The sequence below is a fragment of the Bombus vosnesenskii genome, unplaced genomic scaffold (genome assembly GCF_011952255.1).
Source record: "Bombus vosnesenskii isolate JDL3184/JDL3185 unplaced genomic scaffold, Bvos_JDL3184-5_v1.1 scf7180000013379, whole genome shotgun sequence".
In the NCBI taxonomy this organism is placed as follows: Eukaryota; Metazoa; Arthropoda; class Insecta; order Hymenoptera; family Apidae; genus Bombus; species Bombus vosnesenskii.
This window is the reverse complement of record NW_022883009.1, coordinates 1,390,020-1,411,982: the sequence shown is the minus strand read 5'-3', so window position 1 is coordinate 1,411,982 and position 21,963 is coordinate 1,390,020. Positions and strand designations below refer to the sequence as shown.

The 21,963-nt window shown below is 33.5% G+C and overlaps 1 protein-coding gene and 1 long non-coding RNA gene across 3 annotated transcripts in view; both read right to left on the bottom strand.

Annotated features, from left to right (window-relative positions):
- The window catches only part of LOC117237516 (protein pinocchio), a 51,967-nt gene that overhangs the window by 2,734 nt on the left and 27,270 nt on the right, over positions 1–21,963 (bottom strand). Inside the window, exons 3-5 of one of the 2 annotated variants that reach the window (XM_033501559.1) lie at positions 8,106–8,181; positions 2,599–2,703; positions 478–607 (exon numbers count right to left, since the gene is read on the bottom strand). In XM_033501559.1, coding sequence (XP_033357450.1) covers positions 478–607; positions 2,599–2,703; positions 8,106–8,181 — 311 coding nt within the window. Of the gene's footprint in view, positions 1–477; positions 608–2,598; positions 2,731–8,105; positions 8,182–21,963 lie in introns of both variants that reach the window. The other variant, XM_033501558.1, reaches the window with a different exon arrangement.
- On the bottom strand, positions 11,180–20,333 carry LOC117237521. The gene is made up of 3 exons (XR_004494024.1): positions 18,105–20,333; positions 13,951–13,956; positions 11,180–11,190 (listed from the first exon to the last, which is right to left on the bottom strand). It is a non-coding gene; the product is annotated as an uncharacterized LOC117237521 (long non-coding RNA).

The following is a 21,963-nucleotide window of genomic DNA, read 5'->3' as shown; positions in this document are numbered from 1 at the left end:
AAGGAGCTAAAAAAGTTTTATTGCTTAAGCTCAGCATTTATCGACTGCTTCGTATAACTAACATTTAGAACTTATCGCGAACAAGGCAGTCGTTAATATGACCTTCATGGTAACACGAGGCTGTTATAGATGTCATGCGCAAAATCGATAAGAGTACAACTACTCGTCTTACAGCTAATATTGAACATCTGATTAAAACATAAAAATTGATTTTATTATTCTATAATATTCTATATTTTGCTTTTTTCTATTTTAATTCTTTGTCGGGACACACCTAACATTATTAAATATGCATATAGTTTTGAAGCTGATGACAAATTGCATATAATTGTCATTAATTTCATTGTACTTGGATTAAAAATAAGTTTATTTATTTTTCTAAAAGCAGATTTGCATTTCTTATTTCTGCGCTAATGAGTCCTCATTTTACGGCGTTTATAAGGTATATTATAGTTAAGAGAAGAAATAGATATATACCATAGTAAGGTCGCGTTTCCACGAGGTGCGACAACGTCCGTCACAGAGTGGACACGGCCGCTGAAGGGAATAGCCACCGCATTCGCTGCAGTCCAGAGAGACATGTTCTTCGCTCCACGAAACCCCACATCTATAAATAAAAAACGTCTTTGATGAAAGAGTTTATGATGCTTTAGACTTACGAAAGAAGGATCAATTTCTTTGGTATCTATAACGTGGAAAAATATCATAAAATATCATAAAATAATAATATCATAAAATAGAAATAATCTGCTTGTCCTCTTTCTGTTAATCAAAATATTAAAAATTATTATTTTATTATCAAATGTATGTTACGTTAATCGAAAAAAGTAACTCGACTGGATAATATAGTCTCTTGATATCTTATTTCTATAATTATAAAATCATAAGGTGGAAGTAATTGTAAATCCAATAGGTTATGAAAATGTCTTAAGTTCAATCTCAGTGCACTGTATCGCGCAAGCTCTTGAGTACGTACGTATAAGAATACGTAAGTTACATATATATTTCTAAATGTACATAAACTAGATATTAAATTGTCCCAGAAGTTTTATAAGAAAATAATAGATGCACAACATTTTTTGTTCTATTGCAACAAAATGAATCATACAGAATTCAATAAAATAATATAAAATAAAAAATGTTGTGTGTATTTCCTTATAAAACAAAAGAAACTTTTGGGACAACCTAATATTTATTATGCGTTTAAGGTAAATGTACGACACTTTGAATATACGTGAAATTTAAAAAGATTGTATATATTTTTTTAAGGAATATCTAATTTTTAGGACAGGTACATCTTTAAAAATAATAAAGTTTAAAAAAACGACAATAAAATTGAAAAATTTCTAGAATTTTACAAGGTCGCAGCAAGATTTTCAACCAAATCAATCATTTTGAATCATTCACACCAAAGTACCAGTGACGTAATAATCAGATTGAAACAATGGATTTCAAGAATGACGGAGTTTAAATCGGATTTCTTCATGGCATTTGATGCGTCTAATACGCGACCAACGTCTAAAACATATTTAATCATCGCGACTCCGGATCATGTCGGATTCTATTACCGACCTATTATTATCGACTCGACGTCAAGACAAGAGTTCAACTTTGCTTAGCCAATTACAAACCGTTCTCAGGATCCTTGCTGTCGCGCTAATACATACAAGCATATGTTAATGTACATATAAAGCGCGGTCTTAATCACTCTCAATACTTGATCGTCAAGCGAAACAACAGAAATAGCGCATACAGAATGATTTTAAGACGATTGCAGAAGTCAATAGCCTAACGAGAGTGTGTAATTCCTAGCTTGTATTAAAAATTATACGAAGAAGAACCCAGTCAGGTGCATTATTTCTGATAGCTTCTACTCTTGAGCTAACTACAACATTTATCAATTTCTCTCGTTTAACATGGAGACGTGTAGTGCGACTGTATATATTACTTTTGACGTAACAGATAAGTAACTATCAAATTTCATACACCATTTTCGTGCTATTGTCGACATGTGCGCTTGACGCAACCTACAATTTTAGTGTATTTTTAGTGTATCTTTTAATAAATTATGGATTAAATTTTGATTTCTAAAATTTCAATATATCTAAGTTGGATACAAAGCAGTTTGCCTTTTATATCTTTAAATTTTTGTATTTTAATGTATTTTGGAAATACCTATTCTTTAGAAATTTAGAACATCCTTATGCTTCAAGTTTTGATGATGGAGAAGTATTTACTATTAAGATCTATTTCTGAGTAATTCAATCTATCACAGTTTTATGATGAAATCTTAAATTTTAGATGAAAATTTATCATCAAATGTAGATATGAAAAAGTTTTGAGTTAATTTGTATTTCATAAAAACTTCTAAATTATCTTTACATCAATCTGTCCTGATGGAGTTTGACGAGACTTTTTTTAATTACTCTGTTATAACGTGTATATAACGAGAAAAATAATAAAAATAAAGAAGAAAATAATTTTTTTTAACGAAAATTTCTTATTCCTTATTTATTAATTATAATTGGAATTAGAATTAGTTTAAATATGCAACTCTGCACAACAAATTTTGTAATTTAGAACGGAATGGAAACTTACGTGAAGCAGGAGTTCAGTTGAGCACGAAGTTCCTCAATAGTAAGGATCGTGTCTTGATACTGAGGATGAGATCCTTGGAGGCCATCGTCGACGCTCCCGCATGAACTATGGCAGGATAAGGAGATATTGCTTCTAAAAAAACAAAATAAATGCAGATCTTTAATATGGAGTGCATCAGTTTCCTTATTAATGTGTATATACTTCATTTAATCTAAACTATAGCTATTATATTTATTATAAATATAGCTATCAAAATGATCGAACGTTTATTGCTTTTTTCAAATATGTAATTTCCTTTCCGACCATTTTTATATTTTAATTACACTTTTAAACAATCCGCACGAAATAAGTTAGATAATCACAATTATATAATCACTCTTTTATCCTGGTACCAATAAACGGCTTTACATAACGAAGGAAAGAATTTCAACAAATTTTTGCACTATTAAATAGGAAAAATAGACAGTATATGCAGAAGGAAATCTTTTCTGTTAAAAGCATTTTCAATACCATATTCTTCCTATTGAAAAATACACGGAATTTACAACATGGCACAATTTATCAAACGACCATAGGCAAATTAGATTTTTTAAACTAAAATAGACTGTCAAATATGATTCAACTAGATCGAAAGGCTGTCCTTGAAGATATTCGTACGTTAAACCCGGACGGTGTCACGTTAAAGTTATTTTTTCTTGCAAGTTTTTACCGACCGTTAGGATGTTCACTACTCACGTCAATCGATAATCGGCATACTTTACATAAGCCTCGTTCGAAAGTGTTTGCCTTTCTGACTGTCAGTTGAAATATATGACCACTACTTATAATGAATATAGCAATTAATTATAAACTAGGATACCAAACAAAGGCTAATTCAATTTTTCTTCGCAAGATTTTACACTTAACATTTTGTCAATTAAAGTACAAACTTGTTCACAGGATTCTGTGAACAGTGTTCTTTAACCGTTTGAGTCGCAAGCAGCGCGATCGCGCTGTTTAGATTTTGTGTCGAAAAGTCCCAGTACAATTAAATGTTACGGACGACTTCTTCTAAATAATTTTTATTGAACAAAACTTGAAATATTTATAAACTAATAGTACGCATATATAATAATATAGATGTATTTCATAAAAATAAGAAATATGACGAGCGCTATTGCGCCGTTTGTTTCTCTACGCAATCGATTAAGACAAGCGCTATCGCGCTGTTCGGGTTTCTTCGACCCTGTTATTTTAAAGATCCCTGGGACTCAAACAATTAATCATCCAATTTAGTAAAAGAAAAAGAATGAATTAATAGATAACGAAAATTGGTTCATATATCGATCAGTAGGCGATTGAACAAAAGTACCAGCTGAAATCTTCCATCCTGCTTATCGTGTTTTGAGTGTTCGTCTACCTAAATCATGATCATGTGATAATTCTGAACATTCGAGAAAATGGAAAATTGGTGGAACAGGAAAGAAGTAGGAAGAAGGATAATTCACTAAGTATGGATGCATATATATATATATATATATATATATATATATATATATATATATATATGTATGTTAACATATGCAGCATGGAAATAAGGAAGAAAAACGTTCCTTTCACGTGATAGTAACGTGGACGAGCGCGTAATAAACGTTCGTGTAAGTTTATGCGCATATGAGAAAGAATGACGTGCAAATCTCGGAATCGGTAAATCGAGCTCTACTGTTTTTCTTTTCTACTACGAACTCATATGGGCTCTAACACTTCAGAATCTTTCAAGGAATCCAGGAGAAGAAAATAAGATGAGAACTGGATAAAACTAGAAAACAGTTGTTTGCATTTTATGCAAAGATTGGTTGCAATATTGGGATGACTCGTTTGAATATAGGTCATGTTTCGGGCGTCAAGTGACGTATAAGAGTCACTCACATGAAATTATGGTTGATCAAGAATAAATGAATTTAATTAATTTTGAAAATGATGTAAATACCTGTTGTCATTTAATAAAAAGAGTAACTATGTAATAAAAACTTAAATTATTGTTTTTGGTATACCTAAGGTTTATGCTAAAAATATTCATACGTTTTTAAATGCAGTAAAATATAAAGAATAAAATGTATGTTAAGATCAAATATTATTTTTTTCTTATGTTCTTTATAAAATGTGTGAACCATTTATCTTTTTATCAACTTATACGAATCTTAAAACAATAGATATGTAGTCATTTTACGGCACTAATCGTGTAAATATAAACCAGTATAATCAATAAGATGAATTGATAAGAATATAAGATAAAAATGTACGAGATACAAACGTTCTATAATTTAGAAATTATTACTTTCTTAATTTACGTTTAGCAATAATAATTTTTGTGCTATAATGTTCTGATTCAGATTTTTCCTACCGAAATTAGATTTTAATTTATCACGTATACATTTCAAACGTACTTAGGCTAACAAATTTTTATTAATTTACATACAAAGCAATTATGGAAATGTAGTCATTTGATTCCATCCCAATCATGAAATATCTTCATTAACTTGAATATTACGCTAATGTATCGACGGGGGTTTCTCGTAAATTTTTTTTTCTTATCTTCCTTGTACTGGCGCGACGATCTAAGACGTCAGATTAATCTATTGACTTACGCTGCAAACTTCATTCTGTTCACTTTTCTTTCGAGGCTATTGCGTTCAGAGAGACCAACACAAACAAAATCATCTCGTATCATCGACTGTTCTTTGAACAGTGTACAAAAACGTGAAACGAACTTCCATATGCAGCTCACTCGTTAAACGGGAATCAACGTGGCTGTGTAGGCTGATGGATCAAACGTCTCTCTCTCTCTCTCTTGCGCAGCAATTTCGAGAATTTCCGGCTGGCGCCAAGTATTAATTAATTGCGACGAAACTAAGTAATACACTGTGAAGTACTTTATGGTATATACCATGTGGACACAAGTCTTATGAACTTCTGAACAAAACAATGCACGAAGTTAAGTTAAAGCGTTTAATGTCATGAGTTAAAATAGTTATAGTAGTAACCTTAACAAATTTTAAATTAAATTTATAAGGACGTTGCAACCGAGTGCTTGGTTAGAGAATTCTTGAGTTGGAACATTTACGCGCAGATATCATTTCTTTTAATTTACTTTACCTTACTACCTTTTGAAATGTTTTCGGAAAACGGTTTGCCAATTACATTTCGTTTGGCATTATTTAATCTATCATCAAAATCCCACCAAAATATTCATATTTTCAACGCGAGATCCAAAACATAAAGAATTCACATTCGACCCAAATAATTTAATTGCTGCTTGAAAAAGTAGTGTCTCGTGTCTCACAAGCAAATCAGATCCGGATCCGAATGTCGGTCGAGGTTTCTCTCCCTGTATACTCCGTATACTCGAATAATCCGTCAATAACGGTCTTTCGAAATTTCTACAGCATGCATTTGAATCAACAATTTGGACATGAAAATAAATTAAAAAATTTAGAAAAATGGTAAATATAAAAGAGAAAGAGGAGAAGAGAAAATACCATTCATTTTATCGACACGCTGTTCGATCAATTTTTCCTAAACATTTAAAATTCTACTTTGAAACACTTTTAACATTCATAAATTTTCTGGTATATTTATAAGTTGTTAGTATTTTTCCTTACTTAATATAAATAATCTGTATCAACATTCATAGGAATCCCACGATAAAATGTTTTTCAATAGAGGACTGATTTTGATCTTCTTCTTGTCCAGATAACCCAGTCAAGGTTTCCTGATACTATTGGTAACAAAGTTTTCAATTTGGTTCCTTACTTTCTTCTACAAACTGTCGTTGCATATAATCCTCCCACGTCTCATTTTCTGAACCTAATCTATCCCTTGATATTAAATTTACACGACGGTAGAAGATCAATATAACAAAAAGATAAATAACTAAATTTGCAAAGTCCGTTATAGAGAACAAAAGAATTAGATCTTTATAGAATCAGACATAAGATTGTTCAAATCGTTCAGAAATAACAAAACAATGCATAGCACACGTGACTTTTTACGTTTACCGTAGCTTATCGTAAGGCATGCACGAAAGCTAAATGTCAGAAAATATATTTTACTTCTAGACATCCAAACGATAAACTGCGACAATGATTTGTACGAAACTATGCAATACTTTACTAGCCTCGAAATAAAACGCAGTAGAACAATAGTATCGGTTCAAATCTAGCGTCTATTACGAGTGATCCGACAATTTCCTTTGCTAAAGTTGTCCTTCGTGGTTTCCTAGTACAGTAGCGTAACAGGTACAGATGTCGTGGGCACGCCGTCGTATTATGCAAAAACGAGAGAGAGAGACAGAGAGAGATGCGATTTCTACGAATAACATACCGCTAACAACAATAATTCCGTAAACCGATTCTCTTACTGATTCTGCTGTTTTTAACGTAGCAATGTAAGTGTAAATACAGCATGTTCGGTTTAGATACATTTTGGCTACTTTTTTTTGAGATATTAAGAATACAAACAAATTTTGCATATGATATTTAGTAGAATATTCAAATTTGTATTAAATTCATATTTATAAAAAGTTATGAAGATACGTGTGAAAAACGTAAAACGAAGTTGTATATGGTATTGTCATCCCTGTCGGTTTTGTATAGCACGAATGACATTTTTCGAATTTGTCCTGAAGTTATGACACAATAAACGTTTCTTGTTCGAAGTTGTACGAATTTCACTTTCTTTTTAATAGTGAATTACATTATGATATAGTAAATATCCTATACCTCTTACAGCGATCATATTATCACATAGGAATTTCGCCTTGATAAACTTACGTATTCCCTATAATTATATCTGAGGTACTTGTTAAGAATAAACTCTTTCCTTTATTTTCAAATCACTACGAGAAAAGAAAAAGCTTTCAATAAGCAAAAATATATTCATATGCCTCAAATACATTGTGTATTTATATTCAACCTTGAATAAATAGATTATTATTCAAATTTATATTTCACAAATATTTTCGAGTGCACCGTGATATATATATACCCAATAAATTAACATCGATAAAGGTATGTAGTTTCATTCAAAAACGACAGATTGATGTTAAAAATATTTATAAGGGAAGAATTATGTGAATATATTTAAACTGCATATGTATTGTATAGGCACATATCATTCGGTGGAAATCAGAAGCATTATTGGTTGCTTCGCTATGGCTGATTCACCAAAAAATTGACAATGGTAAAAAATAGATCGATTGAATAAACGAGACCACAAAGAAATTCGTTTTAAAAATATCGGTTTCCGCTTCTATGGGTTACGATATCGCGATGCGTAATTTAAATTAGAAAAGATTTAGAACCAGACGAACAAATACAAAAACCTTATATTCCCCATTTTTTTCAACTTATCAGCAATTGTTCTGTCTAAATAAATGAATTGCATATAAACATATTTGTCTCCCCTACACTTTGCCCAATTCTGTTTATCATAAAATACGATGAACAAAATATCGTAAAGCAACTCACCCGTGGCGAGAAAGACTCTCAGTAGCTGGTTGCACGGATGTGGTTACAGACATGTTGTTATTTTGATGCGTTACAACTGCAATAGAAAGAGAATCCGCATTAATTGGCATGTACTCAAGGGAGTAATCAAGGACGTGAAAGAAAAGAATCCCCGAGAGAATTCCACAATATGTAAACAAGGCTCGCTGGAAATCCGTTGATAGGAAAGGAAAGGTCTTCAAGTTGACGAACGAATATAGTATGTGGAACACACGAACGCGAATTGCGAAGGACATCCACGATAAGTTTCACCGTCGATCTTTCACCTTGGCACGAAATAGCCACTTTTACTTTCCCCGTGAGAAAAGAAAGCCAAACGATCGCAGTACACGCTCTGAATCCTTTATTTTGACCAATCCGAGTTTCCACGACGTAATAGATTATGTAATTTGTTTTACAGCTATATTTCCTTACACGGAAACAATTTCTTTGTCAATAGAGCAGTGAAGGTATCGCATACGGTATAGGATATGTTGACGGTTTACGAAACTAAAATTTAAAACTATAGAGAAATTAAGTATATGCATATATGAATAAATAGCAACGTGAGAATAATTTTGGTGGTACAATAGAAGTCAAAATGATGTAAAGAAAATTTAAAATACTTTAAAGAATAATTTGATATATTTTGTGCCATTCTGTCTTTGCTTCAGAATGTACCATGTTAAAAATCGTTATATTATGCGATAAAAAATCAATGTAGGAAGGACTTTATAACGGCAATAATTCTAAAATAAGATCGCAAATGGATGGATACAAGGTCATGAGGGAATGCCAAGGATTTTATCATTGACACACTGACAATGCGTGGTGGATTTCATTATCAAACAGCCACGCATGTGCCTTGATTTATTCTTAGAAAAGAAAAGCAAGGTAAGAAAATTGGTAACTTATTTGATGCCACTAAAATAAAACTGATGATTTCCCTTTAAATAATCATTTCTGACATATTTTACTTTGGTAATACTCTTAAGCCCAACTCAAAACTCGCTCGAAATAAAACGTTGACTTCATTACATGATTATTTCACTGTCTTGGTCATGAATACTTTTACCACACGCGGGAAACACGTATTTACATCTGAATGAAAGTCATTACAAGTCATTTCAAAATTAATTATCCGTTTCGTTATACGATACCTATTTCACAATTACAAATTGAACCTTTCGATTGTGCAAAATACCACGTCACACGTGGCATATGCGTACTGTTTGAGTTTTATTATGAAAAACTTTCACGTGTATCAGTCAAAAACATGTGTTTAACTCTGCTATTAACAAAAATAATTGTTAAATAAAAGGATGTTATATCTATTAGTAGTAACACCGATATTATTGTTTTTTCATAATACATATAAGATAATTACTATAAATAAATATAATTTATACGTGTGGCTTATACAAATGGTTTCTTCATTAAAATTCGAATATTGAAGGTCCTATTTTCGATACGTGGTGTTGGATCAAAGTACTTTCATGCAGAAAATTCCGTCGTGGCTTAAATTTCCAATGAAACGTAAATATGACGTAGTAGGGAATATACCCGTGAACCGAACGGTTACGCGATAAAATAATGACGTAGTATGTAATCGAATTATTTATGACGTATTTTGTTACAACAATATCATGACGCATTAAATACAACTTCTTTGGGTACGGACGTTACGTTTGAGATTTTTAATTCTTCATAAATTCATTTTATACGTGGACTATAAGTAAATTGCAAATATTTACGAAGTTTCAATCGTTACAACAATGGAAAAAGTTCTTAAAAACGTACGTTTAAAATACAGTTCTAGAGATATTAATATGTACGTGTATCTTCGCAAAAATTGCAGAGGATTATCTTAAAATTTCTAGGAAAACTTTACATAAATATCTAAAACGATTTGGAAACTTCACGTGCGTGACCCACGCACCCCAACGCGGTTTCCATAAATTCTCGATTATTCGACATAGGGAAGCTTCGAAAAGTCACGGTGGCAGGCTGACGAAATGAGTTAAAACATCGCCGTGAATGAAAATCCAACCACTTTGCCGCCTTTTACTCTTTTCACGTGACGAGCCTCTAAGATTAGTTTTTGCTTTCACCTCTTTCAGGCCATTAGTTTAGAGTTATGTTAGAGGAAAACAGGGTTTGCGAACTGCTGCCAGGTATCCCGAGATGCAGCCGAGGCACCATTCCATGTGATCATGTATTTTTATTCTATCGGTAGACCAGAATAGAAGAGCCTTAAGAAAGAGGTGTGCAAGTAATGGCAGTATGGATACTATGCGGCTACCAAAGTAGTCTGAGGTCGTTGGCTACGTTCGAACTCGAATGCGTCCTCGAGTACGAAGCCAATTCTGTTTGACCCTTTATGCTATTTTATGTAATTAAAACATCAAACTGCTAAATTAAATTTTCTAACATATTATATGTTATGCATAATGTTTTAGTGCATAATGCTCATGATTATTCATTTCAACAAAAAGGATAAAAAGCTTTTCTCGTTTTACACATTCTCACGTTTTATTTGTTTCATTTCGAAAATGTTCTTTCGTTCATTCTTCATATTTCTTTCTCCTACGTTGTTTGAAGGAAACACGTACCCAGTAGTATGTATGTACGTCAGAGGCGGAAGCGGATGTATGTTTTACGTGGTATGCTGCTGTTCTTCACTTCTTTCACAAGTGCGCAAAGGGCTAACCTAAGTGCGTGAGTCGTGAAGGGCTTTTCACCATCGTTATCCGTGGCTGCGTATATAGTGACTCAAGACGATTCCATTCGAAATAACGCTCGAACTAACGAAGATAAGATCTGTCGAGCAACAATATAAGGAATCTTTCTTTATTTTTATTGGTTTAATTTACTTTAGAATAATTTATCTTATTCTCTCATTATTTAAATAAAATTCATCAAATCGATAGTTGTATAGTTGCTTATTGAATATTTTTTGCGAACAAAATTCTTTGTTAAATGTTGACTTGAATCTCCCGTTTAGTTTTCATCTTTCTACACTTCAAAGTCGTCAGAATTATTTTCTTTTGCGTATTTCCTGATAATTCTACAAAAAATAGTTAATTAAAACAATTATTAAAAATTATTGAAATAATTGCTCTTCGATCAAATCTTTTCTCATTGACTTTATCTTACGATTACACAATTTTGCATCATTACAATATAGATGTACTGTATCGATATTAAATATGCCTTTTTTATCTCTATCGAATGAAACGTAAACAAAATTTATCAAATTATAAGAGACGTAGCATCAATTTTGTGAATATTCGTCAGCTTTTGTGAAATTATTCATAATTAATTGAGGAAAAGCCATTATCTCCTATTGTCACTAATTGATGTTTTATTTAGAACAGCACTTGTCTCCAGACACCTTACACGTTCGCGTTCCGGCGAGGGGTTGAAACGAGGCCAACAACCCTCGAGGTCGTGACTGTCTCTCGGGATGCAAGGGGAGGGAGACTGAATTCGAGATATCGATCGACCTCGTCGACTACTGTGGCTGAACTCCCACGCGGATGCGTGGCTACGGAGCGAATGCGGAATCAGGTCGTTTCAACTACGATATACAGAACGGAAATACATGTTTATACACGAAGTTTGATCGATATATCTTCATTTTACAATTTTCTGTTTGAAAACAGAACATGGCAAAAAACTTTTGTTTGTCGATTGCATATGTCGCATGTTTAATCAATGGAAAAATATTAATGTAATAGTCTTTAACATGTATCTAAATATATGTTATATTGTACAAAGATCATTGAATTAAAATGGTTTGTTAACAATGAATAAGTTAACCAATCAAACTTTCGTAATCACGAGAACAGATGATGAACGGATAGCTATATACAGATAATAATTATGTGAAATGAAACACGTTGTGTCCACGTTGATCGCGTGACAAGAAAATTGAAACTACATTGACTTTATATAATTGCAACGTTTGAATTGTCGCAAAGTGGCAACATTGCAAGGACCCTTCGGTTGCATAATATTCGAGCAGTGCACAAAGAGATAGAAAGATACAGTTTTCTTCTTCAATTAAACACTAAATACGGTAACGGAATCAAAATTTTCCCTGGTAAGAGAGATCATATTACAAACATCATGGCTCCCAACAAGGAATTAATATAAGAAAAATGTAAGTTACAGCCTTTGCAAATATTTATTAAAGTGAAAACAGAAAACTTAATTGTATTTTAAGATATTTTACGATAGGACAAAACCGGACAATGTGATCTTCGTGAAATTCCAGGTAGAGCAGATTTTATGAGAAATAATGAGTAAAAGTCACTTTGAACTACATAATATAAATTTGAACCACGAATTTAATTGTCCCTATGTTCAGTAAATCAAAAATATGACTTGTAATAACCCGGAAAATTTTACTAGAAATTTTTTTTTAAAGGAATAAGAGCAATACTGCCAAACGAAAAGTTAGCCCTCCTTGTATTACCGCATTTTACGTTTTTAAAACAGCCAACGAAATGTATGAAACGACTTTGTATGAACGAAATGGTCAGGAATGTAACGAAGCGTTAACAGGATTGAGAAATTAAAATTCCACCTCTGGAATTCGCCGTCACTGGTGTAACGGGTTTCCAGCGAGCCTTTGTACAAACAAACGAACTAAGTAACATGGAGGTATGACCTCGTTCATCGTCCATCGACAATTCTTCGCAAAATTAACCACTCACCCGAGTGTCCGTTCGTCGACCGAAACACGCAACGCAAACATTTCAAACTCTCGGAACGGTACCAACGTTATAATCGAAAATCGTTAAAGAACTAATACGTTTTTCTTTTCTTTTCGATAACTATAAATATCAAAATCCCGATATTTCGATGATGAATCTCTGCTATTATAGCATTTGAAAAAGTTTGTATGGCAATAGTAGTTAGATTGCCGACACGAAACGGTTAAAACTTTCGTCGATACACGACTGTTGGGCGTTAGACAGAAGAACCAATCTGAAGTTAGTCACGCAGCTCAACGTCCAGAGTATTGATTCCCACGCTACGTTCTTTTCTTCGCTTTCTTTGCATGTGTCGCTTCTGCCTCCCCTCACCGCGGTGAAACCACCCTTTTTATTACATTCTTACTTTTCAAAGCGAAACTCTGCCACTTTCTGTGCAAACGAACATCACGAACACGTTCGACGTGAAAAGAAAATCTTGCTGCTTGTCGTGCTTTCTTAAAAGGAAGGCATGGTGAAAGCATGGTCGAGTGCGATCTTCCAACACAAAGAAAGCGAAGACCAAAGAACTTTATTATAAACGCCGCATCACACTTTGTTTCGACATTCGTGTTTCATCGCATCGAACATCACACAGATTTTCATGCACACTGTTTTTCTAACACAATTGCAACGCGATCTGCGACACTTGTAATACGGATTAGCGTACGCATGGTAACGTGTAGAATCTGTATAACTTACATTTCGCAGAGAAAACTGGACGGCAGACGAAGTATAACGGTATTCGCACTGTCTTTCACTTGATTCTCGAACTTTGATGCGATACAATGGTCAGAAATATAAAATATCGAAGCTCGACGAAAACAGACGGTTACGAATTTAGTTAAAAGATTGAAGCTAGTTAGCGAAGAAAATAAACCGTCACGACGTCAAGTTTCAAGTCTGACTGAAGATACCCACGGTCGCGCAGGGGCCTTTTATAACTGCGGTGTGGGTTGGGCAGCGTGGCAATCGCTGGACGGCGAAATAGAGGGGAGAGAGGAAAGCCGAGGCAGAAACCCCCATCTGCGCAACTAACAATAATGCAACTATGTGTATGTATATACATGTGTCTGCTTAAGCTTGCTGTGACGAGCAACAGAGGGGCAGCGATTCTCTGCGCGTGGCGCCGGCGTGTACGGGCACATGTTAATAAATAAATTATGAACAGTTAGTACGATAACGAATCTTATCTCTGATGAATTCTAGAGGCCCAATACCCAATGTCCATGCAGATAGCGTAAAAATACTGATCTTCGCATTCCGTAAACAAAGTTTTAAAATTTCATTTAAAAATACATTATATTTCATACTATTAGAGTTTTACAATATCATCTTTTTGTGCATTCTGAATTTCCAATTTTGCGTAGGTTTAGCTGTATAGAGCAGAAGTATGCAACCGAATACCGACAGATCCCGAATACAGCTGGATGCAAGAACTCTAGAGAACGAAAGGCGTTTGTCACGTGTTTATACACCCTTTCAAATTGTGTGGAGAAGAAGAGAAACGTAGGTTTATCTTTAACGTTAAAATGTCACCGCCCTCGGTGTTGCATTTATAAGCGAGCGTACATTGAGCCACCTTTGCAGATTAGACGCGACAGAGATTCTCAGTTCAGCGTTACATTATTGGTTATCTATAATCGACTTTCTATAATCTTCATGTTCTCTGCATTTAAAAGGACAAAGAAAAGAATAAATTCTCCCTTTTCGCACGAATCATTCGTACACACGTGCTCGTTACAAAGATTGAAATTACTTATATTTATATTAACTGCACTATTTCCACTACGAATACTGACATCTTGAGACATTTTCCATTCAGCCTAAAATGTCGGATCCCAATTTTTGTTTTTCTTTTCGATTTGCTAAATTAGTATTACGAGAAACGTGTATTTTTATTAAATTCAAGATTCTTAATTTATTCTCATCAGTTTTGATGAAAACATCGTTACGAACATACGATAATATAAACTACAATATAAATAAAAATCGTTTAATCTCTCTCCTCTACGAACTCCTCTAGTAAAGAATATCGATCATCCAGTTGCAGTTTATCAAGAATAATTATACATTTATGGGAAATCTAAATGTGTAAAGATATACAAAATGTGCATAATATGCAAAAATTATATGCAAAAATACTCAAAGTAAAATATTTGTCATAAGTTATAATATTAGAAAATGAGACAAATCTGTATTTGGTTAGAATACAATGGCTATATAAGAAGCCGGATGATACAAGCAGTTAAACTTAAATATTAAAAATAAACACCAGATTTATTTATGCACTGTTTAAGAGAGACCACCCCATTATGATTTATGCATGAATCATTCAAAGAATGCCGAATCATATTAGAGTAATCGGATGTAATGAAAGTCTTGGTGTGTATGCATTCTCGCGTTGGTTGATAAAAAAAATGCATAAGCCAAAAGTTACATGGATCTAGCATGTATGAACAATTCCAAGGAAATCGTGGGCGTTTTCGATCAACGTGGGTCTGTTCACTTTGTAGAATGTAAGTGAGAAAGATTGAATTGATACGGTATAAATAAGCATAATGATAATTTATAATGCCGATTTTAATGCTTTATTTAACATAATTGACATATGGGACTGCTTTTAGTAAAATGCTTATCTTAGGAAAGAGTTTCGTATATATATATATATATATATATATATATATATATATATATATATATATATACGAAATATATATATATATTGTATATGAAGTACTTTCTTGTTTTCCAATAATGTTGCGTTTATGCAACTTATACACATTATTTCATCCTTTATCCTTAATGGATTGAAAACGAAGTCTCTTACACTAAAATAACTCTATATTTTAAGAATCCCTTTCAGACGATTAGATCGTATTCTTATTCAGATTTCCCTAAAATAGTCTTGAAACGTATATACACTTTTCTGCATGTCTATGCTTTGACTTATAGATATCTATGTCTTTTCACGATCCAACTGCAACATTTTTAGTATTTACTCGTAACTGGCGTTGCCCCCAACCATTCGTGTGAAATATATTTTTTAGGTCCAGGTTAAGAATAGCATAGGGATGAATAAGCTTTCCTCGTCGATGTTTTTGGCATTCGTGACTTTTTCACCTACGTGTACACGTCAGCACAGATTCCATGCGTACAAACGTCCTGCAAAGGTTAGAAGTTTCCTTGTTGCGTCGCGTCGACCCAATCGTGCATCCAATCACGCGCTATCCTGAGAGATTTCACCTTTCTAATAACGTCGTTCGACAACCCTCGACTGACTTGCAGGTGGTTTGAAACATCTCTTGACGTCTGGACGTATCCGTGATTATGATTTAGTCACACAGTGGGGTAGTTCGATGTAAAAAAACAGACGCATGTGTATAAGCAATTTGCGTAGCACACACGCATTTCGGAGATTGTAGGATTGAAGGTCACCAGAAAAATCTTGCACACGTGGAATCAGACGACTGTACGATATCTTAGCTAGCACGTGTCGCTTTTGACAGATATGAATCCACGAGTTACAGATTAGTTGAGAGAAGAGCGCGGAAAAATTGTATCTTGCTTCCTAATTGGATGAAGCGCCGCTCCGGTTTAATCCGACGCAACCGACGCTGATGATGGCTGCCAAATCACGCCCACGTGTGATTTCGCCGACGCCAGTTGAATCTCACGGTGCTGCTGTTTCTGTTTGAGTAGTCAGTTTCACTGCTCTGTTAGGCTTTGGTCAGTTTGAGTTTTCAAGAGATTGTGTTGGTTCGAAAGCTTTTTATAACCGCATATCAAATGGTTTATTTGAATTTTCCAATACATTTGTTTGCCAGATTAATTTTCCATTTTTTATTTACGCTTGATATCACTATTACTTAATGAACACACACATACAAACACTTTCGAAATAAGCAGCTCCATTAAAATTTCCATCAATTAATCTCATCGTTTTACAGAACTATCTATTAGTTAAAATTTATTTCTACATGCAAAGATGTGTTAATACAAAAAAAAATTCATGCTTAATGTGTTAAATCTACTTTATATTGTATAAGAAATGTCTATCCTATTCCATTGGAATAATGGAATTTACTTTATATGTAAAATGATCATTGTGGAGAGAGAGAGAGAGGAAGAGAGAGAGTTATTCTATTGTGCACAAAGAAAATTAATCTACTATTGCACTGATAATAATTTTATAATTTATAAGATCTAAATAATCAACGCACAAGTCTAAATTGATGAACAAACGTAAATATCATTTGAGTATGAAGAATAACATTTGCAAAACTGTCAAAATCTATCTTTCATCATATCATCATATCATAACATTCGTTCGAATAAATTATTGTGCTTGATCTAATGAAATCACTCTATTTTATCCAGAAAAAGAATCTTATTTTGTTATACAACGGAAATGTACAAAGAAACAAATAAATCTATTTACATCGAAATTGTCTAGAAATAATACAATAACATCAATGGTGTGCAATAGCAAAATTAAGTAAATAAATTTGTACCAGAGCGGGCTACAATATAATAATAACAATGATAATAATAATAAATAATTCGACCGCGTACTCGAACACTTAATTATAAATGTTTGGAAAACACTTGCGTCACGCTAACTCTAGGTTACTGACTTATGTAAATTTCAAGAATAACGCAACAGTCACAGATACACAGCTAACGGCGATCGTTTATGCTCGTTTGCGATAAAGACGACGCAATTATCCTTGATGTTTAATAAATACCCGCATTTTGCATCGATTTTTATGAACGAATGATTACCAATAGTGGTACGTCGCGTTGTTGCAATCCGGGAATATTCCAAGAAATCGTCAACATAATCACGTTATTAATGATACTATAGTTACGTTTTAATCGTTATCAATGACTGGTCTCCTTTTGTGTCCTATCAGGTGAATGAAGTTAGCGATGCAAGCTATTTTTGTTTCGCAATTGTGGCAAAGTGAACGCGAATATAGTAAAAATTAAAAGTTAAATAGAGTAATAACATTATGGTGCGAATCGTACACGATAGAGATCAGATATTATTCGATATCTTTTACGTGAGTGAAAGATAGGTTTCTAAGATACCTGGGATGTTTGATAAAACAAGGAGAAGAGCCTTAGTATTTAGTTGTTAAACGAACAATTTAAAAATTAAGAATTGACGATCTTATGATCAATCGTAAGAATTATCAAATAAAAATTTTGAATTGACAGTGCATAAAAATTCGCTTGGTATAACAGATTAAATAGAGGAAATATTTTCAATAACAAACGTGTTTTCCATTGTTTGACACGATATGCTACGCGTACGAAGCAACTGTCATCGTTTCATCATAATATCAAAAATAACACAATTTTCGAGCGCAGCCAACACCTGCTTCCTTATTTCTCCGAGGAATAATTAGTTTACACGTTGTTAATCAGTCGCGTCGATCGCGTTATCGTTATCGTTCACGGCGAGCAATTGTTTAAACAACATCGTTCGAACCAGGAATCACGCAGCCTCGGAATTTTTAATGCAAACGCGCTGCTGACGTCAGTATCGAATTATTCTCGATAATTCAACAGTAGTACGTATGAATTACGTACGACACACGGAAATCGCATATTGTGCCATAAAACTAACGGGCATGACGTGAGAGTTGCGTGTTGAAAAATCTATGTACACACCGAGATTCTTGTGACAATTGATAAACCTTTGTGTAACGACTTAGGATTGAGTAACACGCGGGATTTGTTGAATAATTTCATGATGATCAGAGTGAGAAATGATTTAATTAGATACGTAAATATAAAACTATAGAAAATAAACATAGAACTTTCAATATCCGAGCATCTACTGTCCATTTGCTATACGTTCCACTATTCGAACGTTTCATTATTTGAATGTTCGAAATATAAAATTATTGTGATATGCGTTAATATGAAAATAGTAGGGATGTGCGGATACCTGAGGCTGTGGTCTGGTCGGATGGGATTCTGAAAGTTTGCCTGACACATAAAAATGTTCGAGTGCACGTAATTTCAGGATCCGATATTGCATTCGGGGCATGGTTTTCTGTCTTACTTTAAATTAGATCTCAAAATATCAAATAGTAAACATACGATGCTACAAATATGGACAATGGCAAGAGAAATAAGAATTTTGAATTCATTCTGAAAAGTTAGAATGATTTGAAATCTTCTTTTTCCTAAAAAAAAATTTAGATAATAAGTGAAAAATAAATTAATTGTAGACAAGAAATGGAATATATTCCTTAATTTTCGTCGGTTGTAAATCTTTTAAAACCGACTCGTAGAAAGCACTGGCATTTCCACGAGTTCTCGGTGAACAACTTATTCGACAGACTTACATATGCACCAGGGCCTGCGTAACTCTAACGCAAATATCACATGCTTGCTACTCAAGCATAGAATGCAAATAAATTTAAGCAAGATAACTTGATGTAATTATTCACGATTCGTATTAACGTGTGATAATATCATGTGGATGGAAATAGTCTCGTGACTTGTGACGCGAACACTTGTACTTTTGTGCTAGGTTTATTAACTTACTAACAAGATACTGTCGCTTTCGAAATCGAACATTATTAAGCCATGTATTGAATAAGCGTTAATATATGCATAGATATGAGCAAGAACGTGTATATTTAATGAAAATATGAATTAATTCAACATGTTTTAAAAATTCGGAATAAGATGAATTTGAAAAACAAATATGTTTCATATTACTGAATGTAGAACTAAAATTTGTTTTTCTTCCCATTATACTATTTTTAATTCTTACATAAAATGTTAAAATACTGTATAATTGATAAAGCTTGCTTTGAATTTTGTTCTAGTATCCTAAAGTATCTGTTGGCAATTGAATTCTCTGTTTTGTTGTATTCGTTAAATCATCGATATCATTAAATTATGCTTACTTTTTACTCTTTATCGCGTCGAACAGTAAATATCATGTTTCAAATTACAAATATAAGTATATAAAAATATAGGTATATAAAATTTAACAAATCAATATGAATTACTTCATAAATTACTACGTCCACGCTTATGTAATATTTAGCCTGAATATAAATAGAAACATCAGATTAAAACAAATTTCATCATGCGACAGAAATTTGTTGTAACAGTCAAAAAACATATTTTCCTAAGTATTATAGCGCCATACTTACGTTTTTCCCTCAAGAAAATGCAGAAGAAACTCACATTACTCAATTTAGTTCAAATTAATAAAGAGTAATTAAGGATATTATACAAGAGGGGAGGAAAACTTACAAACGTAATAGCAATGAATGGAATATTTATGGAAACATTTCCAATCTCTCGTGTACCACGTGAAGAATACGAATAGAGAAATGCTCAAAGATAAAATTCTTGTTACATTCGAATATTTGAAAAGAAATGTACCCAATAAATTATTTTTTAAGTTCGAAGGAGGAAAAAAAGAAAATGTTGAAAAGAAAAATGTAAAAAGAACTTATGAATTCGATTCTTTTTCAGATTGTGTCGCACAATTTTAGCGTGTCACGCCCATACCATGAATAAATTACAACTAAAATCATCTATGCTATCTCAACAGATCTCAAAATATATACAGGGTGGTTGGTAACTGGTGGTACAAACAGAAAGGGGGTGATTCTACGCGAAAAAAGAAGTCGAAAATATAGAATAAAAATTTTTAGTTTGAGGCTTTGTTTTCGAGAAAATCGACTTTGAACTTTCGCTCGGTACGCGTGCACTTTATCACGTCTCGTTATAACGGATCTCACTGTAGATCGTTGTCTCGATGGAAAAATTAAAAAAATTAAAAAAAGAATTTTTGTTCTGTATTTTCTTTTTTTTTTTATTATTTATTAAAATTACAATCAATTCTCGCGTTGAGAATTTCTATAATTTTCGAGAATTTTCGACTTTTTTCGCGTAGAATCACCCCCTTTCCGCTTGTACCACCAGTTACCAACCATGTCGGAGATGAAAGGACACCGGAGCATTCCCTTTGGAACTTCGTGGAAAATGCGTAAAATTGTAATTTAAATTCTATAGCCGTAATTAAATAATTGTTGTCATTCTACCTAATTGTATTTATTTGATATTTGTGACAATGAGCTTGGGCTCAAGGCGACAATTAGTCGCCGAACGTAGCCGCGATCACGGGACGAACGCTTTGTCTAACAAAGGTATGGAGTAATAATATAGCTCTCATTAAAAGAAATATTTGTAGAGATACTCGACAGTAAACATTGCAACGATTCCTTCGGGCAAGATGATTACTAGATATCGATGCATCTACACAGTACAAGTTCAGCTAGCCTGAGGATCCGTTATAAATCTTAGGATTTTGTTAATTAAGGTCCTTCAAACAGACAAGCAGTCTTTGTCCCAATTATGGGAAAATAGGAGAAATCTATTTTTCTCATGAACAACGTCCATTTCCCTCACTTTCCGAACAAAGGCATCTCTCCACGAATCCGATGATCTCGTGTCCTCAGACACATCCCATCATAGTTTTCCTTTACAGCATCATCGCGACGGAAAGTCATTCTCTCGTGAGGTCGTATTAGCGAGTTACTTAGTGTCTGTACGCTCGGTGAATATTTTACGTTTTAACAAAGAGCTAGTTTAGTAATATTTGTATCGTAGACAAGTAAATCAAGTCCAACTTGGATTTTGGAAGAAAGTACATTTGTTATCCCATTGACCGCGGATTCGTTTTTGGCCCTGAGACCATTGTCATTAGTGTCTAATCACCACGATTACTTGTCAATTCTAGAATATTCACACTCGTACTAATAATCATATTTGCACCAATCAATGTCTTCTCTATTGCGTAACAACAATGTGTAATCCAAATGAAGATTCGCTTTACGCCCTAATCATAATGAGAACCCGACATCTAAATAAAACTCAGGCCGTACTAACGTCGCGTAATCAATATCGTAAACACTAAGTCGCGGTCCATTCTTCGGAGGAATGTTCTCCTGGTTCCGTGGTTACCTCATTAAACAGTGTCGCAAACGATTGTTGACTGCACGTGCATACGGACGAAATATCGCGTGATCTGTGTTCTT